Consider the following 26,613-nt stretch of genomic DNA (forward strand, 5'->3'; position numbering starts at 1 on the left):
CCATTTTCACGTGAATCCAAAATCTAACGATCCAAACACACTATCCTGTCGGAGCTAACATTAGCATAATTAGCATTAGATTTAGATAAGCATAAAAATAATTCACATTAAGAATTTATTTTCAAGTCAACATTTATTGCATTAAATTGGAGCTAAAAAGAAAATTGATAATGTTAGAATTAATGACATTAAATCAAATGATTTTCATAAAATAATCACTTGTGTTACCAGCACAACATTGTAATGTGATTAACAAATTGAATGATACATCAAATTTAATACTTTTGCCCATATAGTGTACAAAGTCCCCAAAAAGTGTTTTGCGCTACTAGGTCTAAAGTTACAAGGTGTCGTGTGATTTGATTTGTCACATTATGATCAGGCTTGTTTGTTGTGTGTGAATATGCTGTACAATGATTGCTAGTTAGCTTGTCATGTTTCCAAGCACACAGGCGCCGACGTCGGTACAACATCAGTCTCGGTCCAGGCAGACACGGTGAGGCAGTAAGTGGATTTGGAGCTCAGATCCGTGAGAATGTAGCTTTTCCCGAGCACTTTCAGTTCCTGGGGTGACTCTGAGTCGTCCTGCTGCTTCGTGATCACCAGCTTGTAAGCGGTGTCATTCGCTACGTCTTCTTGGGGCCATTCCGCCATGACCAAGACATTGGACAGTAGTGAGACGTTTAACACGGGGACAGGCATTCCTTCTGAAAATGACCGGGAAAAGACACATGATCAGTATTTGAGCAACTGAGAACTAGAATGGGCCAACTCCGTTTTCTGCCGTTTATATTTGTCAACTGGAATCGAACTAGTAACGGATGCCATTCGTGTCAAATACACTTTTCAACAGGTCGGCATGGAAGAGGGTCTCGCTCAGCTTCTCTATGAAATTCAGTTTTGTAAACCACTGTAATGAATAAACAGACCCCTGTAGATTTGAATTCAGCACAGCTTTTGAGTAGATGATAAAGATTTGAGGAATCAATCTCATATATATTTTTTGCCACCAAAAGCTCTTGGGTTATAAATTGAGGTGTCATAAAAGCAAGAAATGATAGCAACAAAGTCCCTGTTCTGCTTAAAAGCGTACTTTTTTTAACTTTGCAAAAATATTTTGTCTATAATGAATTTGATAACTTCATTATTTTTCTTGTACAATAACACATTTGAAAATATTTTGCAACTTTCTGTTGACTGAAATAAGCGAATATTATTTGCAATGTGTCCAAAAAGTGCATGTGTTCCCGTAACCACTAATCTAACATCCAATCATGGCTCAGCTTCAGAAAACAGATGAGCCGTGATTGGTCGTTACCTGAGCCTCCAGCAACTGTGATGTAATTTTTAGTCGACAGAAGTGACAAAATGGCCGCCCTCTGAAATGTCTAAAAAATGGATTTTACTACTTTACTCATGTTCCATGAACGAAACTATTAAAATATCTTGTAATAAATACTTTCGATAGAAGGTAATCAGTAAAGTAACTTTTGAAAACCGTCTTTCATGAAATTTGAGGAAAAACGAAATTTTTGTAAAAAAAAACAAAACAAAAAAAAAAACAAGCATTGAACTTACCATTCTCAGCGAGGTCTCGCTTTCTGACTTGGTGCGGCACCACTAAAGAGAAAACTGAATGAGAATCTGCAAACTGAATTGTAGAAAGACTACTTTTATACCTACCACTTGCGACAGTTGACGCTTGGCTTTCCCCGGCTTGGTTGCTGGCCGTGACCAGCAGGTCTGAAAAGGCAATGTTGACGAGCAGAAAGCAGGACAGGCCGGCGGTGGCGCACAGCCGGGAGCTGAGTGAGATGTTGTACTTGTACACGGTGTACGTGGTGGCAAACACCGAAGGGCTCCAAGAAACTTTGGCGACTGAGCTGTTGCTACTGTACAACACCATGGACGGCGGACACGGAGCTGGGGGGGATAGAAATGAGACGTGAGGAGAATATCTAAAATCTTTCAGTTATGAATACATATGTCGCTAGACACTTCATTAGGTACACCTTATAGAGGTTCTCTAAGTTTTTGAGTCCAGGGGAGATTTTTTTTTTTTTCCGTGGACCCCCCCTCATAATCGTAACACACATTAAAGGTAACAATATATTCCTTAAGCGTCATTGGATTTAAAAAGATGCCTATTTTTGTGGGGAGAAAAAGGTCCTATGTCCTATATGGTCATGGTCATTATGGTTATATACATATGAATATAATAAATCATTAACCCAATAGCATCATTGTCCATGTCTATTTTTAACGGTTTTGGGAAAAACAACAAATTCAACACAAAAAAAAAAAAAGTTGCCCTGATCCAACTTTTCTGGATTTTTATGATGATGATGACATTAAATAAATGCTCACTGGCATTTTTTTTTCTTTTTTATGTTGATATTGTGACAATAAGTTAAAATGATTTGGGTAATTATGCCAGTAGGCTAAAAAAAAGAATTATTTTTTTTAGCATTAAAATTGTTTGAGCATAATTTTTTTTTTTTCAAGAAAAAAGTTAAAATCTTTACAAGAAATAAGATGTATTTTGTCAAAATAATAACAAGTGAATTTTAAAAATACAATTTTATTCTGGAACTACTATGCCTCTGATCTTGTACTGTATTTCTTCTCTATAGAATACACATTTTGGAATTTGAAATGTATAGAATCACTCCCAAGAGTTGATGTTAGTTAAACAACTTGATCCAATAAACAAAACAAAAAACAACAACAAAATCATAATCAATAACGGCATAGCTGACAGCATAGTACAATTCAACAAGACCTGATTGTTAAATGATTAAGTCACTTACAAATATTCTTTAACTTTCTATTAGTCTTTGTCAAAGGAGAATTCTCAGATTCAAACCATTCCTATATTGCACCCCATTTGATTGCAATGTACCTAATCAAGTGTCCTCTGAGTGTAAGCATGTAGACCAGGCATCACCAAATTGCGGACCGTATCCGGACCGCGGGATGATTCGGACCGGACCCATGGCCAATCTATGATGATTTTTTTTTCAGGGCGCATTCACAAACGTTGGCGCTGCAATTCTAGTCAATACGGAAAAGGCGTCACTGATTTGAGCCAATCAAATCTTTTGTTTACGATCCACTGCCAATTGCGCAGCAGACCGGAAGAGAGTGCTACTGACAGTATGCCTTGCTAAAAAGTTAGCGAGGTCGATGCGTCTTGTTTTAAATGAATGGACGGAGAAATTTAGTTTCGTTCTGGCTGCAGCCAATTCAAAACCAGTGTGCATCATATGCTCCGAAACCGTCGCAACATTGCGAAGCGCCACTACGAAACAAAGCACCGCCCTTTTGTGCACTGTTATCCGCTGACGTTTGAGGTGAGTGCATGCAAAAACATCGAACTTCGAGTGCAGTACAACAGATTTTTACATTTTTCGTTTACATCCCAGCGGCATGCAAAGGAATATTCAGTAAAAGTATCATGGATTTTGGGGAAACATAAAAAAACGTTCAAGTGATGGGGAAGTTGTGAAGGAGTGCTTAAAATGGTTGCACAAACATTATTTAAAGGAAAACACAAAGCCCAGATGTGTGAAATAATCTACCAAATCCCAATGGCCCTGACTCCATTCCAACCCAGAATTAAGTCACTGGCAGGGCAGTCACAAACTCATTTTTCTCATTAAGATAAGTTAAAAAAATAAGCAAAAGAAAAAGTGGTGACAAAGCTCATTTTTAATTAGTTTTTCATGAGGACAGCCATTTTTATTGATTGTGTACTGAACATGTTGACCTGGTTTAGTTGGATAATTAGGCTTTCCGTTTTTCTTAGGCTGATAACTCTCTGATTTAAAAAAAAAAAGGTAAAAGATTTTAACTCAATGCTTAGCACTTGATATATTTCTGCAGGAGATATTTTACAGTTTTTTTCTGGAAGTGGCACCCTTAAATTCCTGGAGCCACATTTTCTTGAATGTGAAATAAACGCCTTATATTTGTTTGACTGGCAAAGGTGTTTAATGGGAACATTGCTAAATATTTAGTATATAAGTGCGCTCTGTTGAAAATGACTAAATATTGAAACTATATAAAAATGTGAACATAGGCTAGGCGTTAAGGGAAGTTGGACTTTGGTTCTGACCTTATAATTGGAAGAAATTTTCGTCGTGGACCTCTGTGACTTTTAATTGAATACCTCTGATGTAGACATTCTACCTGTTGTATCATTAAGCGGCACAGACTGGTCGCTGGTTCCAGCCATATTCCTGCTCTCCACTGTAGCCACGTAGTACGAACCGCAGGGAAGCGGGATCTCGAAAGAGGTCCTGTTAGTCCAATAGGAAGACACCTCAAATTGGGCCTGGCTGTTTCCCAGCAGGTTTCCCGATAACCTCAGCAGGTACTCTGTGTATGCGCAGTTTATGTCTGTCCAGGAGAATTGCAATGTCTGGATCTCCATGTAAATCATCATGGGTTGCACCTCAACTGCGTCTGGAGGACACGGGGCTGAAAAGAGAGGGAGAACGTTTTATATCAATCATTTCCTCTTGACTGGCAAAATATATGAACACTCTGGATCAAATTTGACTCCTTTTGGACATTTAACAGCAATGAAAAACACATTGAATTTCTTTCTTTGATTGTGGATATTAATGACTTCATAAAGATAACAAAAATATAGAAAACTTAAAATAATTTCAAATGTCATCCTTTTGAAAAGTGCTACAAAATGTGTTTATCACACAGTGGAGCAGTGGAGGCCTAAATTTTTTTCTGATACTGCTATTTTCTGCAATTTTTTTTTTCTACAAATCAACTCACTCAAATTTGTAATATAATTGAGGTACTGTTTGTTCTGCATAGCCAGCAAAAAAAAAAACATTAGGCCGATTCATGTTGTCCAGTAGTATTGAGCAATATATTACCTAGTGTAAGCACAAATAAGCCACGTCTGTCATCTAGTGGTGAATGGTGATATTACAACTTAAATCTAAACTAACTGCATATTTGCACTGTGGCACCAGCATCTTTGCATATTCATAGATTTTATTTTTTGTTAAATATGTTTCATAGACATGCATCGCAGCATCATCGGAGAATCTCGAAACAGTGGAATAGTAAAACATCATAAGAAAGATCACAAATACTAAATATAAGGAACAGAAATCACTATTAGTTAGTTAATGGGTGCTTTGACATTCGCATGAAATCTGCACCTGCAACAAGTATCTACCAAAATAACAAATCCTTTTGGGTAAAACCGTAACTAAGTATTAATCATCCATTTATCAATGCCAGAAACTAATAATAGCATTTTTTAAAATTCTGCAGTTCATTAAATAATATAGACAATAACTCAGAGGATATTCTATATTCTTAATATCTATTGCCCAAGGAAAAGGAACAGTAGCTACCTGCTCCACTTTGCACCGGGTCACTGAAGGAGCTGTTGCACCTGCCGTCCGAGGCCTGGACAGTGAAATTATAAAGAGTCCCGCAGTCCAGATTAGAAATGGTACAGGTAGGAAGGATGCTGTAACAGTAGAGCATCTCTCCACTCCAGGCTTGGGCGCAGCCGTAGTAGTCCACAGCATTATCACTGGGGCTCCACGAGAGCACTGCAGACTGATTACGACAGTGGAAGGTGACCGAGAGATCCTCGGGCTGACAGGCACCTGGATAAGGTTTAGAAGAATAAAAAATTATTCGTTGTTAATTGACACGGCGAGATTTGCTAATGACTAATGAGGGGGGAAAAAAATGCAGTATTTAAAAGCATGTACGGAAGTCAACATAAGTAGATTACCAAACTTGTTTTTTTTTTTCGTACAAGACTGGCACTCATGTATGTCAATATTAAAGGATCACAAAAAAATTATTTATTTCAGTAGTTAAATTTTCAAAAAGTAAAACTCAAATATTACTTTTCGAAAGACCATGCCCAACCTCAATTTCATAGTAAAAATCATTTTTGATTGCTTCTGATCTATTCTAAATTTCCAGAAAATTACTATATAAGTACTCTTAAATCCTGGTTTTACATCTACAGAAATACGTTTTGTTTAAGGTACAAAATGATGCTTAGGGAGTGTTTAAATGTTTTTTTCTATATCGCAGATTTCACTTATTGGGCCGGTGGTCTGGTACGTCACCCCCATAATGGAGGGAGGTAAATAAACAAGCTGGGCAAAACACATGTTGAGTATGTACACGTGATTTGCAGTTAAGAACGAGATTTTAATTTGAGAACGTTGCAAAAAAGCAAATTACACCAATTTAGAGGAATGCCGTTAAATGAAGTATACACACCTGTGCTGAAGGTAACATTGTGACTGGCCGCGCTGGTGCAGTTCTCATGACTGGATGTCACTTGCACTGCGTACTGCTCGTCACAGTGCAGGCCAGACAAGCTACAGCTAGTGGAGGAGCCACCGCAGGTATGCGTGTGTCCGTCCTCAGCCGTTGCGACAACATGGTAAGTAGTGGCAACTGGGGAAGAAGTCCAGGACACCAGGGCGCTGTGGTCCTCACACGAAGCGCTGACATTCACCTCGCCTGGTGCACACGGTTCTGAGAAAAACACGTGAACGATAAAAACTTTGCCTGTGTAACGCAGTGCTTCTCAATTATTTTCTGTTACGCCACCCCCCACCACCACCAAGAAAAAAACAATTCGCGCCACCCACTCTCCGCAGTTACTATAAATAATAGCATTACAATAGCGAAACAAACCTGCACCGTAGAGTTAATTCTCGCTAAGCACACGAGAGCAAAGCGAGCGCTACTGTCACCTACTGGAGAAGATCTGCAATTACAGTTCATTATAGTACAGTTGGAAAATAAGCACGTTCACCAGGTTCACACGTGCCCCCTCAGAATCGCAGCGCCCCCGCCCCCACTATTTGAGAAGTTCTGATAACGTAACATGAGCAACCTTTCTGTAAAAACAAAAATACTGCATGTACCCATGCTTATTCTATAAGGTGGGCTTCTCAAACTGCTGCACTGGTCTGATGAAGCGGCAACGATGATGGTGTAGTGGAGGTCACACTGCGCCCCATGCAGGGTGCAGGAGGTGCCCGTGCCATTGCAGGACAGGTACGTTTGGTCACTGGCCTCGGCTGTGGCGGTGTACACAGTGTTTCCCTCGCCGCCTTCCGTGAGCTCCCAGATGACGAAGATGGAAGCGGTGTGGCATTCGGGGATGGCTGTGATGCCAGAGAGGGAGCAGGGGGCTGGGGAAGGGACAGATTGACATTTGTCACCTGCATAGGATTACAGCAAATAATAGACTCCTGGCTCAAAATATTTAGAATTGCCTGTAGTTTAATCCATAAAATAAGATCTCTAACCTAATTTTAGGCAAAATTGCAGCAAAGTCCGTAACTTCTCGTGAGGCGGCCTATGGTAAAAATATAAAATTACCTGTTTGCAAGTCAATAGTTACGCTGGGATAACTGTCACACTGGCTGTTCTTGGCGGTCACGCTAAAGTTATAAAGAACACCACACGCCAGGTCCTCCACCTCACAGGTGGTGTTGGTACTGGTCGTACAGTTAGCCGTGCTGTAATCTTCCCCGATCGCTAATACGGTGTAGCAGTCGGCGCCCAGAGCAGAATCCCATGAGATCCAGGCAGAATTGGTCACACAATCAAGGTTGCCTTGGATGCCCTGAGGCTGGCAAGGCGCTGGAAAGACAAAATGTGGATTGAACTTGAAGGGTGGAGAGCAGTGGTAGGAAGTAACGAAATATAAATACTGTACTTATGTAGATTTCCCAGATATCTGGACTTTACCTAAGTATTTATTTTCACTTTTTACTTTAACTTGCTACATTAGAAAACAGACATTTGTGCTTTCTACCCATTACTTTATCATAATGGTCAGCCAAAAAGTAATTAATTAAAAAATGATTTTAGGACATGTCTATCAGTATCTATCCACTAGGGGTTACTATCCTCACGTTCCACCCCACCATAATGTCTGTGACTTTGAATGGATGTGGCTTTAAAAGGTTGGGCTTGATCTGGTGATTGATGTGTGCAAGGAAGAATGCATTACACAGGTGAGCTTCCTTACCTGCCACGATGCTGTAGTTCTGAGTTGATTGGCTCTGGCAATCGCCATTGACGGCTGTGACGTGGACGGAGTAGCTACTCCCACAGTTCAGGGGATGGGTGGAATACCCGTTGCTGGTGGTGTTAAAGTTATCACCACTGCCATCAACGCTGTCCTCACTTACCCACACCAAAAAGTAGTCAGTGTAACCAACGGAGTCCCAAGAAACCGTCAAGTTATTGGTCATGCAGTTGAGCTGGGTGGTCACATTCTGGGGTGGGCATGGGGCTGGGAATGCACAGAGATGGCGTTATAGTTCTGTGCTAATAGGATTGATTTGAAATGAGCTGAGATTTTAAAAACTTGTAACCGTGTCCCATGCTAACAATGCTATTATTTCATAGCATGGTGGTCTTTGTAGGAGCCCCTCACCTGAGTCAAATATCACAACTTGACTCGGAACACTGGAGCAGTTGTCATCCATTGCCACCACTTGAATGGAGTATCGACTTCCACACATGAGATCATCCAGAGTCCAGTTGAGGTCAGAGGTCTGGTGGCTGACATTGCCATGGTAACAGGAGGCTGTCACCAAGTACTGCGTCGCACCCTCGCTAGCAGACCAGGACAGGGCCGCAGTATTGCTATCACATTCCTTCGCCACGGAGACGTCAGTGGGAACACATGGCACTGAAGGGCGGTGACAAAAAAAAGAGACTAAAAAACACAAACTATCCACTCTAGTATAATTTTCTGGCACAATAAGTCCCCACAAACTTGCAATTTGTTGCTCACAAATGAACCTATTCACATTTTTTGAATAATGTGAATAGGAAAGTAGTAACTCAACTGAGTAACTAAAATATTTGTACATAGCAGAGGGCAAGAGCTAGCGACGTTGTTAGCATAAGTGATGTGATCAAGAGAGTCTTTACCACATGTTATTGCTCTGCTGGGTGTCTAAAAAGAATTTATTTTTTATTTTTGATATGTTACTAAATTGTTTTGTTCTTGCAATTTGGGGTCGGGGTTATAACTCGGTTCTTATCCTCCTCCTCTAGTGGGCGTATACCGTACACACACACATACCTTTAAGCTCAAATGTACTCATTCCATTGCTAGAGTTGCGCTTTTGTTTGCTAAGTGGCTACAAACCACTGAAATCTCACCTGACTGAACACTGTGATTGGCTATAGAGGTGACGTTACACTGCTGGTTGGACGCTGTGACGGACACGGCAAAGTTTTGTCCACAGGTTAGTCCAGAAACGATACATCCGCCAGAGTATGACATGCAGATTTGAGAGGTGCCGCCAGAGCCCATGGTGGCCGTGTACTGGTCCGTCCCTTTACCGGGTTGCCACGTGACCATGACAGTACCAGAAAGGCAGTCCTGCATGGTGTAGACCTCCTCGGGTGGGCACGGCCCTTAAGAGAAAAAACATGAAGGGAGCTAACCTCATAGCTTCTGATAATTATGTCAAGTGCCCGGTATTTGACTTACATGTCTGTATGGAAGTTGTTACGCTGGTCATGCCCACGCAGTAATGGTTGTGAGGTGTCACTGTGAGGCTGTAGTTGCCCCCACAATTAAGGTCTGACAAGTGGACTTCGGTCTCATTCGTGCTTTGCGTAATGCTTTGCTCTGCTGTCTCAAGTGAGACCACGTACACTTTTGTTCCATTACCGGCACCCCAACTAAGCGAAACAGCATTCACATCACAATCCACAGACGCAAGGACATTCTGGGGCGAACATGGTTCTGAAAAAAATTTAATGAAAGAAAAGAAAATCAGCTTTTTAAAATGATTCATAATACAGTACAGAAGTTCGGACAGGATTCTCTGTGTCTGAGATTTGGGGTTGACACTGTGATTTGCAGTAAGAGTCAAGAGCTGGTAGAGAATGCCAGAAAAGTGGAGGTATTCATCGGAGAGACAAGCAATAAAGGTCAATCGCAGCAAGACAGAGCATGTGCGTGAACTTTTCAGAACAATGCAGAGGAGGAAAGATGAAGAAGTGAGTATCAGCAGGACGGAGCAGGTGGAGCAAATGTCAGTGCACTGCGAACGACAAGTAGAGAAGAATTTTTTTAGGATGGCAGTGAGACCAGCCATGTTAAGTGGTTTGTAGACGATAGCAATGGACAGAAAACAAAGGTGGAGGTGGCAGAGTTGAAGGTGCTTAGTTTCTCTTTGGGAGTGACCAGAACGGAAGGATCAGGAACGATTTCACCAGAGAGACAGAGCTGACTAGAAAGTTTGGAGACAAAGTCGGAGAGGCCCTATTGAGATAATCTGGACATGTGTAGATGCTGGAACTCAGTCTTAATGTAAGAGACAAAGAGGAAGACAAAACAGATTGAGTATGATGAAGGAAGACACAGATAAGGTAGCTGCAGTTCGAGCATAAGCCGCCGAGGACGGGGAAAAATAGAAGAGGAAGACTCTAAGCTAAAAGGCAAAGACTACATTTAATAAACGCAGTTCTTTCTCAATGTAAATACCCATATAGATGACGGAGCTGTTGCCGGGCAGACTGGTGCAGTCTGCATCCTCGGCCATCACCAGGATGGTGTACTCCTCCCCGCAGTGGAGGTCGTCCCAGGTGCAGTTGGTGTGGTTGCTGTAACACCAGTGGCTGTGTCCGTCAAGACCAATGGCTTCTGCAGCGTATGATTTGGCTCCATCACTGGCCCACCAAAAAACAGTTGCTGTGTTTGCGCTACACTGCTCAGGGGTCATCACATCACGGGGGATGCATGGAGCTGTGGATCAATCAATCACAAATGAGGTGAAATACAACTATCAAAGATTAGGAACTTTTCAATTCAATCATATTAGGCACTGTATGTGGATTTCAGTTGTTACATACATGTTTTGACAAAGGCAGGGCTGCTTGGGTCACTGTTGCACTCGATGCCTTGTCCTAGCACGATGACGCTGTAGTTCTGTCCGCATGGTAGAGCAGCAATCAGGCTCGTCTGCGTCGTATTGTAGATCTCTACATAGCCCAAGCTTCCGGAGGCCGTGATGAGGTAAAACAGCACACCGCGAGCAGGATACCAGGAGAGCTGCAGCTCCTCACTCTGACAGGGTGACTGAGCCAACACAATCACAGGCTGGCAAGGCTCTTAAATGACAAAATATTTTTGCATGAGAAAAAACACTATCACAATTTATTGAAATCCATCCATCCATTCCGAGAGTGATTGTGGGGTGCTGTAGGTTATCCTAGCTGTCCTCGGGCAGGAGGCAGGGTACACCCTGAACTCGTTGCCCACCAATCACAGGGCACAAATAGACAAACACTACATGAAACGGGTCCACATTCAAAATCATTCATTTATAAAAAGGGTAACCCAAATATCACAACCATCTCTCAGTGGGTTGCAGTCTAGTTCTATACTAATGAAGCTGCAAACATTGTTGAGATGCCAATTCCTAAATGATAGCAGCTTAGTGCAGAGCTATTATTCATACCTGTTTGAATATACACAGGTTCACTGGCTTGGCTACAGCAGCCGTGACTCAGTGCTTTGACGGTAAAGTTGTATATCTCCCCGCAGGAGAGGGCTGGGAATGTACAGAAAGATTCTGTGGAGTTACACCAATGCTCCTCCCCTCCTGAGCTAAGGACGGCGCTTCCCATGTAAAGTTCCACTTCAGGCTTCTCCTCCCAGGACAGGACAGCAGTTTCAGCACCACATGGCAGTTCAACACCAACATACCGAGGTTGACATGGGCCTGTGGAATAGATGGGTGAAAGTTGTCAGACAAACTTTGGGGATGATAGGTTTGAAAATTGATTTTTTTTTTCAAACCCACGTGTGGTGAAGTTTGACCGCATATGTGACGTGACGCTGCAATAGTTGTTGCTCGCAGTGAGGCTCAGGTTGTAGGTTTCACCGCAATCTAAACCCGTCAGGTTGCAAATGCTCAGCACATTGTTTTGCGCTGTTTGGCAGCGAAACTGAAGACTTCCTCTCGCTGTCAGCGAAATGTTTGCTGTGCCATAAGGATTGTTCCAGGACGCCACTGCAACACCATCAGCGTTACAGTCAACCTCCACATCTATATTGGTAGGCAGGCATGGAGCTGGGAAAAGAGAATGAAAAACTTTGTGAATCGGTAAATGATAATTAATTTTCTCGAATTCCTTCCAAGTAATTCCTTCCGAGATAACCGACATGTCTTCAGCATTTCATCTGACAACTACATTTGTGTCTTTGGTTGTAAATTTAGTATATCGTGTACATTTTTGCATTCTGTTTAGCATTAAATCTGTACCTGATGTGAACGAGACCAATGTGCTGCGAGAGCTATTGTACTCCTCTCCCAAAGCTATGGCCCACACGTCAAAATGGGTGCCACACATAAGTCCAGAGACAGCACAGCTGGTGTCTGTGTCCTCAGCATCACACATCATAGTGTAGTATCCGTAATGGTCGTAAACGTAGACCATGTAACCCACAGCAAGCTCACTCTGCTCCCAGGAAATAGTCACTGCCAGCTGTTCACAATCCACATTGGCCTGAACATTGGTTGGTGGGCATGGTTCTGAAAAGACAGGAAAATCATCATTTGTGACTCTTCTCTTTGCGATTGTTGTGCTCTTTCTAAAATTCTCCAAGATTCCACAAGATGGTGTCAAACAATGGCTAATGCCAGTAAATGTTACTGTACACATACTGAGTCGCAACAGCTATTTCAGTCAAGATGTGAGTAACTCACATCTTTATGAATACTCAATTTAGATGTTGAGATGATTTGATTGTAAGCTAATAACCTTCAAAAGGAATTTTAAGAACTTTATCAATGAACACCATGAATGCCCCTGGTGGCGGGGCTTGGCCCCTGTTCTCATTTCAGTTTTTCTGACAAACCTGTCATGAGTCGGTACGTTTCAGATATCGCTGTGTTGTTGCACACGTCATTTTTTGCAGCCACTGTGACGTTGTAGATCTGACTGCACTGCAAGCCAGTAACAGTGCACTGGGTGCCGGTGCTGTTACAGATAGCGCTCAGGCCCTGGTCAGTCACAGCCTGGACACAGTAAGACCCGGCGCCTCTTGTTGCACCCCACTTAACGTGAGCTTCGCTCATATTCAAGTGAATGGAGAGATTCATCGGGACACAGGACTCTGCAAATTGGAGAGTTTCACTATGTGAGAACCGTTTCAGCTATGACAACACCTGCATAACGGAATGGATCACACACTACCTGTGGTCAGGGATCCTGACATTATGTTAATGCTGTCGCAGGTATCTCCAATGCTCGTCACAGTGACGACGTATTCCTCGCCACACTGCAGAGATGCGAGCAGACAGTAGGTCTGGTTGGTGGTGCATGTTGTGGTGTGGCCCGATGTGGCTGTTAGTTCAGCCATGTAAGACACGGCTCCAAAACCTGGTTGCCAGGATACTATAGCAGATTTGATCTCACAGTCCATAACGGCTTCAATGCTGCTCGGTTGGCAAGGTTCTGCACATATAAGAACATGATGTCTTGATGTCTGTTTACAGCAGTTTTAGCAATGTGAGATATTACTACATTTTAGCACTATGAATGGTGTGTTAAGTGAGTTATTGTGTCTGTACCTGAAGTGACCACGACCCTTTTGCTGTCAGAGCTGTTGTGCACGTCTCCTAAAGCTACAACCCACACGTCATATTGGGTCCCACACATGAGTCCAAAGACAGCACAACTGGTGCTTGTGCCCTCCGTCTGACACATCAACTCGTCATATCCGTAATAGTCGTAAACATAGGCGACATAACCCTGCGCGAGCTCACTCTGGTCCCAGGAAATAGTCACTGCAAGTTGCTCACACATCACTTCGGCTAAAACATTGATAGGCGGGCATGGTTCTGAAAAACAGTTATTACACGAAGGATTTCACAACTGCGACCAGATTATGACAGACTCATGGTTGAAGCAGTCACCCACCTGTCATAAGCCGGTGGATGTCAGAGGAGGAACTATCACAAGCCTGGTTGTGTGCTGTCACAGTAACATTATAGATCTGACCGCACTGCAAGCCACTAAGTTGGCAGCTCATTCCTGTGCTGCTACATGTGGCACCCCAGCCTTGATCATTTCTAGCCCACACTGAGTAGGAACTTGCTCCTTCTGCCGCACTCCACACCACCTGGGTATCATTTACACTGTAGTAGACAGAGATATTCATGGGAACGCAAGGATCTGGGGAGAGAGATGTGGTAATTTTGTTAAAGCTAAATGCTTCCATTTGAACTGGACACAACGCTTACATGATATATAACAAAACAGTCTCTTAGTAAAAAAGTGCAAGAGGTTATGTTTAGATTTCAAAATTGAGTACATCCAATACATTTTAAATATTTTATAACATGGGACAACATTGAAGAAAGATGCCGTACAGCTCGTACAAAAAGGTCAACCTTGCTATTGCAGTTATCTAGTTCCATCTGTCGTATCTGTCCGTACTCGATTGTGTTGATGTACTGTTCTGAATTTTGCTGCAAAATATGTTTCGTCCACTGACTTTAATAAGTCGTCAAGCTTCAAAGTGAGAAAAGGTTGCACTCCTACAAGTGCATGCTTGAGCTCACCTGTAGTGAGCAAGACTGGAATCGTACCCGGACCGGCACACCCAGTATGCATTGATTCCACCATAACCCAGTAGTTCTGTCCGCAGACCAGGTTGTTAAGTTCACATGACGCTCCAATCTCACTGCAGGAGGAGTTCTGTCCGTTGGTGGACGTTGCCAGTACAATGTAAGCTGTGGCTGCAGCAGCAGTTTCCCAGCTGACCAGAGCTTTTCGAGTGGTACAGTTCATCACTGCGGATACCTCACCAGGCGGGCATGGAGCTAGAGAACAAGAGAGGAGCAAGTTTGAATGAAGGAGAAAAAAATGGAAATTGTGAAAGGGATTTTAAGAAAGTGTACCAGTTAGCTTCTCTGTGGGATAGCTCATCTCGCTCATGCAGACGTTGGTGTGACCCGTTACCGTCAAAGTGTAGAGTTGACCACAGTTCAGGTCCAAAAAGGAGCAGGTGTTCTCATCGGTTTCACATGTGGAGTAATCACTTGAAGCAGATGAGGCTTCGACAGTGAAGTTCTGAGCCAGTGAACTGATTTGATCCCACATCACCGTCAAGATGTTGGCGCTGCAGTTGAGATCCAATCTGACGTTTTCCGGTTTACATGGCGCTGCATGCGGTTTTAAAGAAGATACATAAATGCATGCATACTTCATTTCCTCTGCAACGAACAAGACATTTTTTTCTGATTTGAAAAAGTTGGACTCACCGGCTTGGACCTTGTAGTCCGAACCAACGATGATTTCACACTGAACGGAGGACGAGGTAACAGCCACCTCATAGACGTGGCCGCAATGCAGGTCATGGATGGCGCAATTGTTGTATGTGGAGTTGCAGGAAGCTCGGTGTCCTTCTGTGCTGATGGCCCAGGCTGTGTAGTTGTCGGTGCTGGGGGTCTCTGACCAACTCACATTCATCACATTGGTGGAACAGTCCATTACAGCTACAACATCTTCTGGGAGGCAGGGAGCTACGAGAGACAGGTTGAATAGAGGAGTTACTGTATCTATCAATTTGCATGCCACTCATCCAGTTCTGGGTGGAGTACTGGTGTAACCTAACATTCAGTTTCTGGACAGAGGTTTTGGATGGTTGAAGTCTCGATGAGTGACTGTTAAAATTTTGCACCAAATCCTAAAATAAACAACAAGTGCAAGGATGACAGAACACCCAAGTGGCTTAACCCATTTGTTTCACATGGAAGCCCAAGGGTGGCATTCTCATTTAATTGTATACAACTGAATTGTATAAACTTACCGGAATCAAAATAAATGTCAGCATGTTCAGTGCTATTGCAGCTTTCGGTGGACGCCACCAGCGAGGCCGAGTATGAGCGGCCGCAGTGGAGTCTAACAGCACAAGACGTGTCGTTGGATGCACAGGATGCCACATGGCCGTGCTCCCCTGTCACCTCCACGGTGTAAAAAGCTGCTCCATTGCTTTCGGCCCACGAGAAGTTGCCTTTGTTCATCCCGCAGTCCACGTGCACAATGAAGTTTGTGGGCTGGCAGGGGGCTAAATAAGGAAAGAAAACATTCAGTTACAATATTATTATTCATAATACTTGCTATGTGCCTTTGACGTTGTGCATTTTCTTGAAAGACTTCTGATTTGCTAAAATAGCCTTTTTGCAGGGTTTAGCGCCACTTCTTTTGGTGTGTGCTTCTGTGCATGTCAGGATGTGGTGAATGAGTACATCCTGTGGATCATTCTTCCTTTGAAGATTTCTTCCTGTTACATGTCATTTTTAAAGGTTTGGCTATGTACTGTAATCCAGGTAAACATGCCATACCTGTGCTCAATTCCATGGAAGGGCTGTAGCTGCTGTGGCAATCCCCATCCACAAACGCAATGCAGAAGGCATAACGCTGACCACACTGTAGGTCAGTGAATGCGTGAGAGGTGTTTGAGGTCGTCCACAATGAAGGAGGAAGTATGCCGGAAAGTTTCTCGTATTTCAGGATATAAGAAACCCCTGATACTGAACTCTGGTCCCATAAGATGGTCACTGCATTGGTGTCACAGGCGACCTCACCCGCCAAGTTAGTGGGTGGACACAGAGCTGGCATGATCCAGAAGGGAAGTTAGTAACCACACGTGTGTGTTTAAAAACAACCAGGCAGCTACTCAACATACCAGTCGTCACTTGCACAGCTGAGCTCGGCTTGCTCCGGCAACTCCGGTCCACCGTCACTACGGTGACAGAATAGATTTCCCCACAGTGAAGGTCAGTGAACTGGCATGAGGTCGAAACATTGGAGCTGCAATTGTGTATGTGTCCATCATTGGCTACGGCTGTGGCTATGTACATCTCGGCCCCTGTTACACTGGACCAAGATACGATGTTGTTGTCCTCACACGGCGGAGAGATGGTGACATTACTGGGAGAGCAAAGGCCTGGAGAAAGACGAGCAAAACAGATTCATTTTGTCTTTTCTTAAATGTAGCCTAACGTGATACTGGTGGTTGTCGTGCACCTGCTCTGAAGCTGTAGACTTGACTTGGTGTTCCGGCGCATGACTCAGAGTGCGGCGTTACAATGATGTCATATGTTTCTCCACAGTGGATGTGTGAAATTTGACAGCTAGTTGTGTTAGAATGACATTGAAGTATGTGTCCATTTTGCCCAGTAGACGACACTGTGTATTCAACCGCACTGTCGCTTCCCACCCAGGACACCGAGGCTGAGTGATTGAAACACACTAGTGTGGCACTAATGTTCACTGGGGCGCACGGAGCTAGAAAGAAATGAAAAGAACAATGAATATACAGTAAAAATGTCTACATGTCCTTAGAGTAGTAAATGAGTCATCTGTGGAAAAACTCAACCTTCCCAGGCCGCATCTTGTGCCTCTAGTTTAATTTGCAAATATCTTGGATTTTCTTTGAGAAGGGGGATCCGTCTGAATGGCTCACCGGATTAGTCCCTAAGAAACCTTCTGGACACTGCTTTCTTTAATTGATCCGGTTGACTTGACTAGGGACAGACTTGTGAGTTATCCAAAATGGCTTGGCCCGCAGGTCTCTGAATGATTGTTTTTCAGTGGATGTGGTAGTTTTTCTCTCTAATCTTAAAAATTAGTGATTGGTATGGTCAATTTACCTGTTTGGAGAGAATGACAGACACTAGGGGTGCTGTTGCACTGTTCTCCCTCCGCCTGCACCGTGACATTGAGATCCAAGCCACAAGGGAGATTGTGGATTACGCAATTGGTATTAGTAGTCCTGCAGCTGTCCAGATAGCCGTAACCAGCTATCTCAGCTTGGAAGCTGAGACGTCCAATTGTGTCACTCCAACTGAGCACGGCTGTGTTGTTGCCACACATATACTGCTTGGAAATAACCGCTGGAGGGCAGGGAGCTATAAACAAACAAACAAAAATAACTAGGTGAATATTAGATGTATAAAGCAGGGAAGTGGACTTGAACAATGCACCTACCTGTGGTTATGTTGACGCTTTGTCCAGGTGGACTGTCACACTGGCTTCCCTGAGCCACAACTGTGGCTGTGTAGGTCTCACCACACTCTAAATCTGTTAGCGCACACGTTGGAGTCGCAGAGCTGCAGGAAACTGAATGGCCGCTTGTGGCTGTTGCAATAATTATGTAGCCTGTGGCATCAGCCACTGCCATCCAGGACAAAGAAGAGGAATTAGTGCCACAGATTTGGGTGCTGTTCTCGATGTATGGTGAGCATGGAGCTGGGAGAGAATAAAAGTGAGATTTTACTTTTGATTAGGTTTAGTATACGTTTACTGTATGTTCCACGGTTGCCCTGTCTCAGGCTACAGACGACAGAACGGGATGGTTGTTTGATGACATGTCACAGATTGCGGATGCCTGGCGAGTTTTGTCAGAGCATTTGCCTTTGGAATAGGGATAACACAACTTGTAGGCGGTCTGTAGTAGAACGTGAAGCTTACTGTATTTATCCCCGGCTTCTGAGTTCCATTATCTCTTCTCACGAGGGTCGCAGGCATGCTGGAGCCTATCCCAGCTATCTTTGTGCAGTAGACGGGGTCCACTCTGGACTGGTTGCCAGACAGTCGCCGGGCACACGTACACAAACAACCATCCGCGCTCACAGTCACACCTATAGGCTATTCATAGTGTCCAATCAATCTATCATGCGTGTTTTTTTTTTTATATGGAGGAAACCAGAGTACCGGGAGAAAACCAAAACAGGCACGGGGAGAACATGCCAACCCCACACAGGAAGACCGGAGCCAAAATCGAACCTGGACCTCTGTACTGTGAAGCCATCGTGCTAACCAGTCAGGCATCTGGCCGCTCAGTTTCTGAGTTATAATGGTTAATTTGGTGTTTAAAAAAAACCCGAATAAAATCTAGCTGTAATGGGCTTATGGGGGACCCCATAAAAACCCAACAGGTTGTGATGCGTCTGTGGTAAACTGAAATGCCATTGAGTCTTGACGTCTCAATAACCTCTCCCCCCACAGCCCAATATTGATACCGTGATAGACTCTGAGAAAACTTACCAAGACTTGATTATGAAGAAAAAAAGCCAAAATGCTACGCTGCACTTTTTCTGGCAAATGGGGCAACCGGTTCTACTGAGAACATACAAATGACGCCTCAAAAATTTCATGTTGACATGAATTTTTCCCTACCTGTCATCAACACTGCTTTTGAGCCTCCTGTGCTGTTACATGTATTGTCCTCAGCTAGAACGGTCAGGCTGTATGTTGCTCCACACTGCAGCCCATTCAACTGACAGGAAGTTGACATGCTCCAGCAGGATGTTTGATGCTGTGAGCCATAAGCCAAAACATGGTACCCCGTGGCTCCGGCGCTGGCCTGCCAGGATACTGTAGCTGCATCAGAGCCACACTGGAGGACGGCAGTCACATTAACTGGATCACATGGTCCTGGAGGAATAAGTACCAGAAAATTAAAAGTTTTATCATGGGAAGTGAATCTCATTAGATATCACAATTTTATAAAGTACCAGTGGTCATTGTCATCTGAGCGGTGGCGCTGACGCAGTAGTCGTCGTAAGCTGTGACGTTAATACTGTATTGTGTTGCGCACTGTAGATTACTAAAAGAACACCCGGGGCTCGGCGTCACACAAGTTTCAACGAAGCTGTTTGGTCCCATCACAGTTGCTGTATAGGAGGTAGCCCCCAAAGAAGCATCCCAAGAGGCCCAAATGGAGTTTGTGCTACAGTCTGTAATTGCTTCCAAGCTTTGCGGTGCACACGGAGCTGAACAGAGAAAAATATTACTCGTTTTTATTATGCTCATTCAAACTCATTGCTTACCCCATCCGCCCAAACTACTAATTTACACATCCTAATACCTGACATTATGGTCTGTGGGACACTATACGGCCCAGGGCAATCTCCATAGCAACCTTTTACGGACACATCGTAAGTCTGTCCACATTGAAGGCCATTCAGACTACAGTAAGTGCTGTCTGTGTTGCAGGTGGCTGATGTCATATTTGCAGAGAGTGGAGTGGCGGTGACGCTGTAGTTTAGTGGCCAAGAAGAGTTTCTCCAGCTGACCATTAAGTCATTGGTGTTGCAGGACAAAGTGGTGTGGACATCCACCGGCGCACACGGCACTAAGTAAAGAAAAACATTTGAAGGTTTGTAGATGAGAATGAAATGGATACACATTGCCAAAAAGTGATGTAGATAATTAACCCCTACATACAAACAGTGGAACGTTTTTGAATATCATGTATTACTGTAATTTTGGTAGCTTTTCGGCAAAGAAAATAATTTCCCTCATTTATTATCTCGCAAATACAAATCTGTTGGATCATTGTGGTTAAGATCCAAGTAACGATTTGTGGATGTTGTTCATATCTCAACTATTTATTTGCTCAACATATCCTTAAAGTAACTGCTACTCATTACCTGGTGCTTGCCAGATGGGGGCGCTGTCGGTGCTCACGCAGAGACCATCACTCGCCGTCACAGAAATGTCATAGGGTTGGTCACAGATCAAGTTTGTTAGTGTACAGTTTGGGGTGGTGCTGACGCAGGTGAGCATCTGCTCCGTATTTGTGGCTGTCACAATGTAGCCCACAGCATTTGGATCCGAGTTCCAGAACACATGAGAGATGCCAGCCGCACAGTCCAACTGGCTTGAAACGTTGGTGGGGATGCATGGCTCTGCACGAAGTGAATCAGTGTATAGATGAGCATCACCGTTCTCAATGACGTGAATATGAGGGTTGCAGTCAGTGTGTTACCTGTGTACAACGACACAGCGTCTCCCTGGAGACCTGTGCAGTTGTTTGCCACTCCTACCACACTGATGCTGTAAACTTCCCCGCACATAAGGTCATAAAAGTTGCACAACGTTCCATTGGTGGTGCATATCGAGGTATAGCCTGTATTGCTCACAGCAGCGGCAGTGTAGGAGGTGGCGCTTTCACTGGCCACCCAAGAAACAGGAACAGGATTTGGTGCGCATGCTCCCACAGCTTTGACTGCTGTAGGCGGGCACGGCACTGATCGGGAAGAAAAAGAGAGAACGGTGATCAATTGGCAGCACAATTCATGTGGACATCCTAACCTATGACCTCTTCAACCTATCAAAAGGATTAACCTTTCCGTGGCTGATTTATATGAGAATGGGGAACTGTGCATGTGAGCAGAAGTACATAGATAATGCTGAGAGGAGCGCACACTGCTTCTTTGAACATTGACCGACGCGGCCCTGACTAAAAGCACATGCCGCTTTGATGCGTACTGTTCAAGAAGAAGGGGGGGTTAACCCAGAAAATTATTTTAAAAACAGCTGAAAAATATTAATTATACGTTTTCCATAAAAAAAATAAATAAATAAATAAAAACCAGGGGAATGGAAAACCATTCCAATCTGCCCCGCCCCTCCAAAAAAACAATATTGTAGTATTACATATTTCAAAGCAGCAATTATCTTCCAACATTACTGTGCTACTTTCATATTCATTTTGTGGTATCTTATCTCATTTCAGAAAGAACACATACTAAATTCTCTTACTTGTTTGCACAATGGTCTCTCTACTGGGCATACTGTAACATGTCCCAGTGGCGGCGACAACAGTCACAGAGTACGTGCTGCCACAAGCCAACCCTCCGCTGGTGCACTGGGTCTCTGTGGAGTTACAGTATAGAGGCTGACCCAAGCCTCGAGAAATGGTGGCTGTATAGTTGTCCGCGGGGACAGAGATGCTCCAGGTCATCGTCAGCTCCCCTGTAGGGCAATTTATTCCCGCTTCAACATCCTCTGGGCCACATGGTACTGCAAGTAAACGGCATCATGTATTAATTTCGGCATTTCTTTTAGCTAATGCTCAAAACGTTCACACCGAAGTACCTGAGTCCATGCTGATTGATGTGGAGGTAGAAAGGCAGCTTCCATCATTGTTAGTGACAGTTACATTGTATGTCTTCCCACAAGGCAAATCAGGGATTTTGCAGTTGTTGACTGTATCACTGTTGCAGGTGAGTTGAGCTCCATTCTGATCCTCTATGCTTGCCGTGTAATTGCCTGTGGACTGGTGGTTCTGCCAGACTATCAGAGCGTGGTTGGCATCACAGTCTCTGAATGCTTCAATGTTATCAGCAGGACAAGGTGCTAAGGAGGGGGCGCAAGAGAGATTGAAACGGTAAGTATGCAAAACAGTTCTTTGTTTTGCATGCAACAGATTGTTCAGTCAATTAGTCTTACCTGTAGTAAATGCAATCGCATCACTGTCACTGCTGTTACATTTGAGATTGCTTCCGATAACGTGGGCCGTGAAATTCTGACCACATGTCAGGTCTTCAACCCAGCATTCAGTGCCGATTGAAAGGCACCCATGCATATTTCCATCCATATCCTGAACGACTGCAGTGTAAAATATGGCGCCGATGCTTCTCGTCCAGGTGATTGTTGCTGAGTCTTGGCTGCAATTGGCTGATGCTGACACAATGGTGGGGGTGCAAGGAACTGGAGACATAGAGGAGCATAGAAATAAGTATTGAATAGATATTACACTTGTTTCTAATTTGTCATTGTCAATTCTCAGTCATCCACCGAATGGTAATCCGCAAAGGTTGAATCAAGGCAACTGGAATCTTTTTGGTTGTTGAACGCATTTCACCTCTGATTCAAAAGGCTTTGAAGACCTTTTCAATAAAAGTTAAACATCTTCAACCTTTGCAGATATTATTAATTGTTTGTAACCATCACGCACATTGGTTCAGAATTAATACAATTTGAGTTAGGACCTTCAATTTATGATAAAAAAGACAAAATTTCATCTCATGGATCAATCACTACAAAGTCCCCTCCAAATTGAAACCTCCTAGCACATACCAGTCTGAGCCACCTCTCCGAGAACCCTGTTGGTGGAGCAGTTGTCATTGGAGGCGATAATCCACACGCTGAGGTGTTCCCCGCACGGCACACCGGTTACTGCACAGCTGTTGGACGAGGAGGTGCAGTTGTAGGTTTGTCCTGTGTTGTCCTGTGCTTCTACAGTGTAGGACAGAGCTCCTGCAGCTGAATCCCAAGTCGTGATCAGGGTTTCCGAGTGACATTCTGCTGCTGTCTTTACATTTGCAGGAAGACAAGGAGCTGGGAGAACGGGAGATTGGGTTATTTGCAGCCTTTTGATACAATCATTTCCTTCCACAGTGAACCCCATGTTTAGGGCCGAGATATGTTCCAGACCCGCCCGGAATAAGGTGATTTAGTGGGGTAACACTGTTTTCTAAATGCTGAACTATGCTGTATATCTAATAGATTAGTGATGCTGAAATCATACTCACAGGTTCGGACAAACTCAGGCTGGCTGACTTCACTGTTGCATTCTGAGCTGACAGCATAAACGATGTATGTGTAGAACTGACCACAGCCCGTATTGGTGAAGAAGCAGGCACTCTCTTGTGTCCGGCACTCAGTCACTTGGCCATTGTTGTCTTCGGCTGTGGCCACGTAGTACAAGGTGTTGTTGGTTGCCTCCCAGGTGAAGATGATCACATTGCTGGAGCAATCGTGGCTGGTCAGAGGGTGCGCCGGTGCGCAGGGCACTGGACACAGGATATTAGGGATTCCAATGTTGATTGGTATTGAAAGGAAAACTGTGAGTTAATATCTTTTTTTTTTTTCCTCTTATTTTACATTCCGGCCTCAGAACACTTAACAGACATCAAATTTCCTTGAGCAAATTGTGTGCTTCTCCCTTGATTTGATAACTGAGCTTTGAGATATCCCCTCACTTCAATAGTCTTTAAAGAACTCTAAAATGATGGCGTTGTTTTATCCACTCTCTGTGACTAATGAAAGAATGTGACTGGGACAAAAGAGTAAAAGATAACAATAGGACGAAGCTAAACCGCATCCCACTGGGCTGACTTATCGGCAGGTGATGTTGAGCTGCGGCTTTGCGTGTGTGAGAGTAAAGCGAGAAGGCGTTTGCGGAGACCTTCCAGGCAGCACTCACCTGTCTCAAACGTGGTGGAGGTGTTGGCGATGCTCTCGCAGTCGTCCGAGATTGCAGTTACGTGGACTCTGTAATTCTCGCCGCACTTGAGCATGGTGATCTGGCAGTTATTGGACGCCGACGTACAGTTGAGCGACGCACCCGTACCGTCAACAGCCGTGGCCCGATACAAGTTGGCACCAAACACCAAATCCCACGTCACTGTCACCATACCGCTGGAGCAGCTGTAGACCACCGTGATGGTCGTCACTGGATTTATGGCTAAACAAGTTGAATGTAATCAGTTAGTACTTGACAAGACACATACAGATAAACAACCATTCACGCACACATTCACACTTCAATGAACTTAACATTTCTGGAACATGAGAAAAATCCACCCAAACATGAGAACATGCAAACTCCACACTGGAATGCTAGAGCTTTTATTCCAACCCCAAACGTCTTGTCTGTGAGGTAGACATAGTAACCACTAACCAAATCTAATGACATACGATTAAAATTCTTCTATGTGCGAACCTGAAGGATCGTGGATACAGGTCTCTGCCATCACCATAAGAGGGCGACTCTCCTCAAAGAAATTATTCACGTTTCTCTTTTGTGGGCAATCAAGTAGACGCCCTAAACGTTCAATGTTGCTGTTGTTTTTTTCAGTTAATTTTTGCTTTCTTCAACATTTCATATCCAACTATATAGTTCAGATTACCAGATATGCTGGTTATTGATCGTTGAAAATTCAAGTAACATTTTTTAATTGGTGAACGGAGTGCAGTACTTGGCTGAAACCAGACGAGGTGCATTTGAGTCAATCAGTCAGTTGGAAGAGTCTTAAGAACCTCTTGATGTGATTGATAGTCCATTGTTCATTTCCCCCAGTAGTCAATCAAGGAATTTCAGTCAAATGCCCGTCTCTACCAACCAACATTTGATACTCACCGGTTGTTGTGTGTGTGACATTGGAAGCCTCTCCCGGTACTAAGAACACGTTGACCGAGGATACCCCCACGGTGTAGGTGGAGCAAGGTTCTAGATTACTGATATCCAAGGTTGTGGACGATGTGTTCAGGACAACGGGCGTGTTGGTGGGATTGTCGTTGTCAATCACAGTCACTTGATAAAGCAAAACTTTATCCACAGAGTCCCACGACACTTGAGCCGTGTTCTTTCCAGTTGAGATAAGAGTCACACCGGTTGGCGGCTGCACCACTTTGGAGACAAAATACAAATGCTACTGGAGTGCATATTGAGAAAACCACCTTTTTTTTTTAAACCCGCAATCTGAAAACTTACAGGTGGTGAGCGTCCGAATATTACCCATGGCGCTCCTTCCTGCTGTGTTGGCGGCATAAACGTAACAGTTGTACGTGGTAGACGGAATCAAGCCGTCCACTTGCCCGCTTAAAGTTGTGAAGGTCTGGTTGTACTTGCTTGTGGGGATACTGAATAACGCCTCCACATATAGGGTGTAGCTGTCGGCCCCGAAAACACTTGACCACTCAAATATTATCGAGGTACTGGAAATAGCTTTGGAATATGTGATCTGAGATGTCGCCGGTACTGCGGATAGGCAAAGAAACATTGAATATGAAAACTGGCTTGAAAATATCACTTGTGGTGGTTTCACAATAGCTACCTGTCATGGTTTCGTAAGTGTCTGTACACACAACAGTGAAAGATGTTAAAACCTTCACCGTGACCAGGTACGTGTGGCCCGGTCGTAAGCCCTGAACCAGCCTCTGAGTGCTGGGTGGGTACGGCATCACCACCACAGGGGCAATACTGGTGGAGTTGACCACTCGTAAGTCCAGTAAATAGACCGAAGCGCCAATGTCATCGCTCCATTCGACATTCAGTGACGATGCTGAAGGAGATGTCACTGTCACGATACTACAGCCTGAAAAATAAGGCAATTCAGATAATTTCAATGGGGATTATAATATGTTTAAAAGTGGGTGAAAGAAAACTTTATTCAACACTTGACAACAACTATCATAGAGGAGAAATATTTATTTATGTTTTTGTTTTGTTTTTGTATTTGTTTTTAATAGGCTTAAAATTATATGCTTATTTTTACACAAACTTCTACCATTATTCAGCTGCCAGATTTTAAGAAATGATTTGGGATCTGCATTTGTTGATCTGACACTTATCATCACAATCATCATAATTAATTGATTTCATTGCTTTAACAATAATAATAATAATAATAATAGCTGTAATATAGATTTTGTGCTTTCGTAATTATTACCAGTCAAAAAGTTTTGTATAGTGCTTGTACGTTTGAGTGCCCTTACCTGTTGCGGAAACTTGTTGCATCTGAAAAATAAAATAAAATAAGAAAACACAAATTTATAAAAGTTTAAAAAAAGACAACTAAATAGAAGCACAGCCCAATATCTAATTACCTGTATGAGAGATAGTATGATGACTGCAAAAAACATCCACATCTTATCCAAACGTATTGGCATTCCTTTAAGACGTTATATCCATTCACGCTTTCCTCATTCAGCTGGTTTGAACGATGATCTGATATCTTTACACGC

At 43.5% G+C, this 26,613-nt stretch overlaps 1 protein-coding gene and 1 long non-coding RNA gene across 2 annotated transcripts in view; one reads left to right on the forward strand and one right to left on the reverse strand.

The window, feature by feature from the left end:
• Positions 1–139: 139 nt before the first annotated feature.
• LOC148326010 (uncharacterized) lies at positions 140–26,538 on the reverse strand. Its single transcript, XM_088311126.1, is given in 46 exon segments — positions 140–707; positions 1,579–1,620; positions 1,684–1,923; positions 4,192–4,482; positions 5,391–5,651; positions 6,286–6,546; positions 6,942–7,211; positions 7,402–7,665; positions 8,057–8,323; positions 8,468–8,725; positions 9,205–9,462; positions 9,539–9,796; positions 10,541–10,801; positions 10,909–11,166; positions 11,517–11,780; positions 11,862–12,131; positions 12,324–12,593; positions 12,920–13,177; positions 13,258–13,518; positions 13,635–13,904; positions 13,984–14,238; positions 14,628–14,888; positions 14,967–15,230; positions 15,330–15,590; positions 15,878–16,135; positions 16,413–16,682; positions 16,757–17,017; positions 17,098–17,358; positions 17,724–17,981; positions 18,061–18,321; positions 19,252–19,509; positions 19,590–19,847; positions 19,943–20,209; positions 20,508–20,765; positions 20,846–21,106; positions 21,622–21,882; positions 21,958–22,218; positions 22,312–22,572; positions 22,942–23,202; positions 23,397–23,657; positions 24,071–24,331; positions 25,007–25,276; positions 25,361–25,627; positions 25,704–25,964; positions 26,365–26,386; positions 26,476–26,538. Coding segments are annotated over 46 exon segments (11,430 nt in total). The 3' UTR covers positions 140–420.
• LOC148326011 (uncharacterized) overlaps positions 3,189–26,613 on the forward strand; it is a 36,622-nt gene continuing 13,197 nt past the window's right edge. Inside the window, exons 1-2 of the long non-coding RNA XR_015846072.1 lie at positions 3,189–3,353; positions 20,071–20,233. This is a non-coding gene — a long non-coding RNA (uncharacterized LOC148326011). The remainder of the gene's footprint in view (positions 3,354–20,070; positions 20,234–26,613) is intronic.

The sequence above is a fragment of the Idiotropiscis lumnitzeri genome, chromosome 12 (assembly GCF_059441095.1).
Source record: "Idiotropiscis lumnitzeri isolate Australia: NSW breed Sydney's pygmy pipehorse chromosome 12, RoL_Ilum_1.0, whole genome shotgun sequence".
Lineage (NCBI taxonomy): Eukaryota > Metazoa > Chordata > Actinopteri > Syngnathiformes > Syngnathidae > Idiotropiscis > Idiotropiscis lumnitzeri.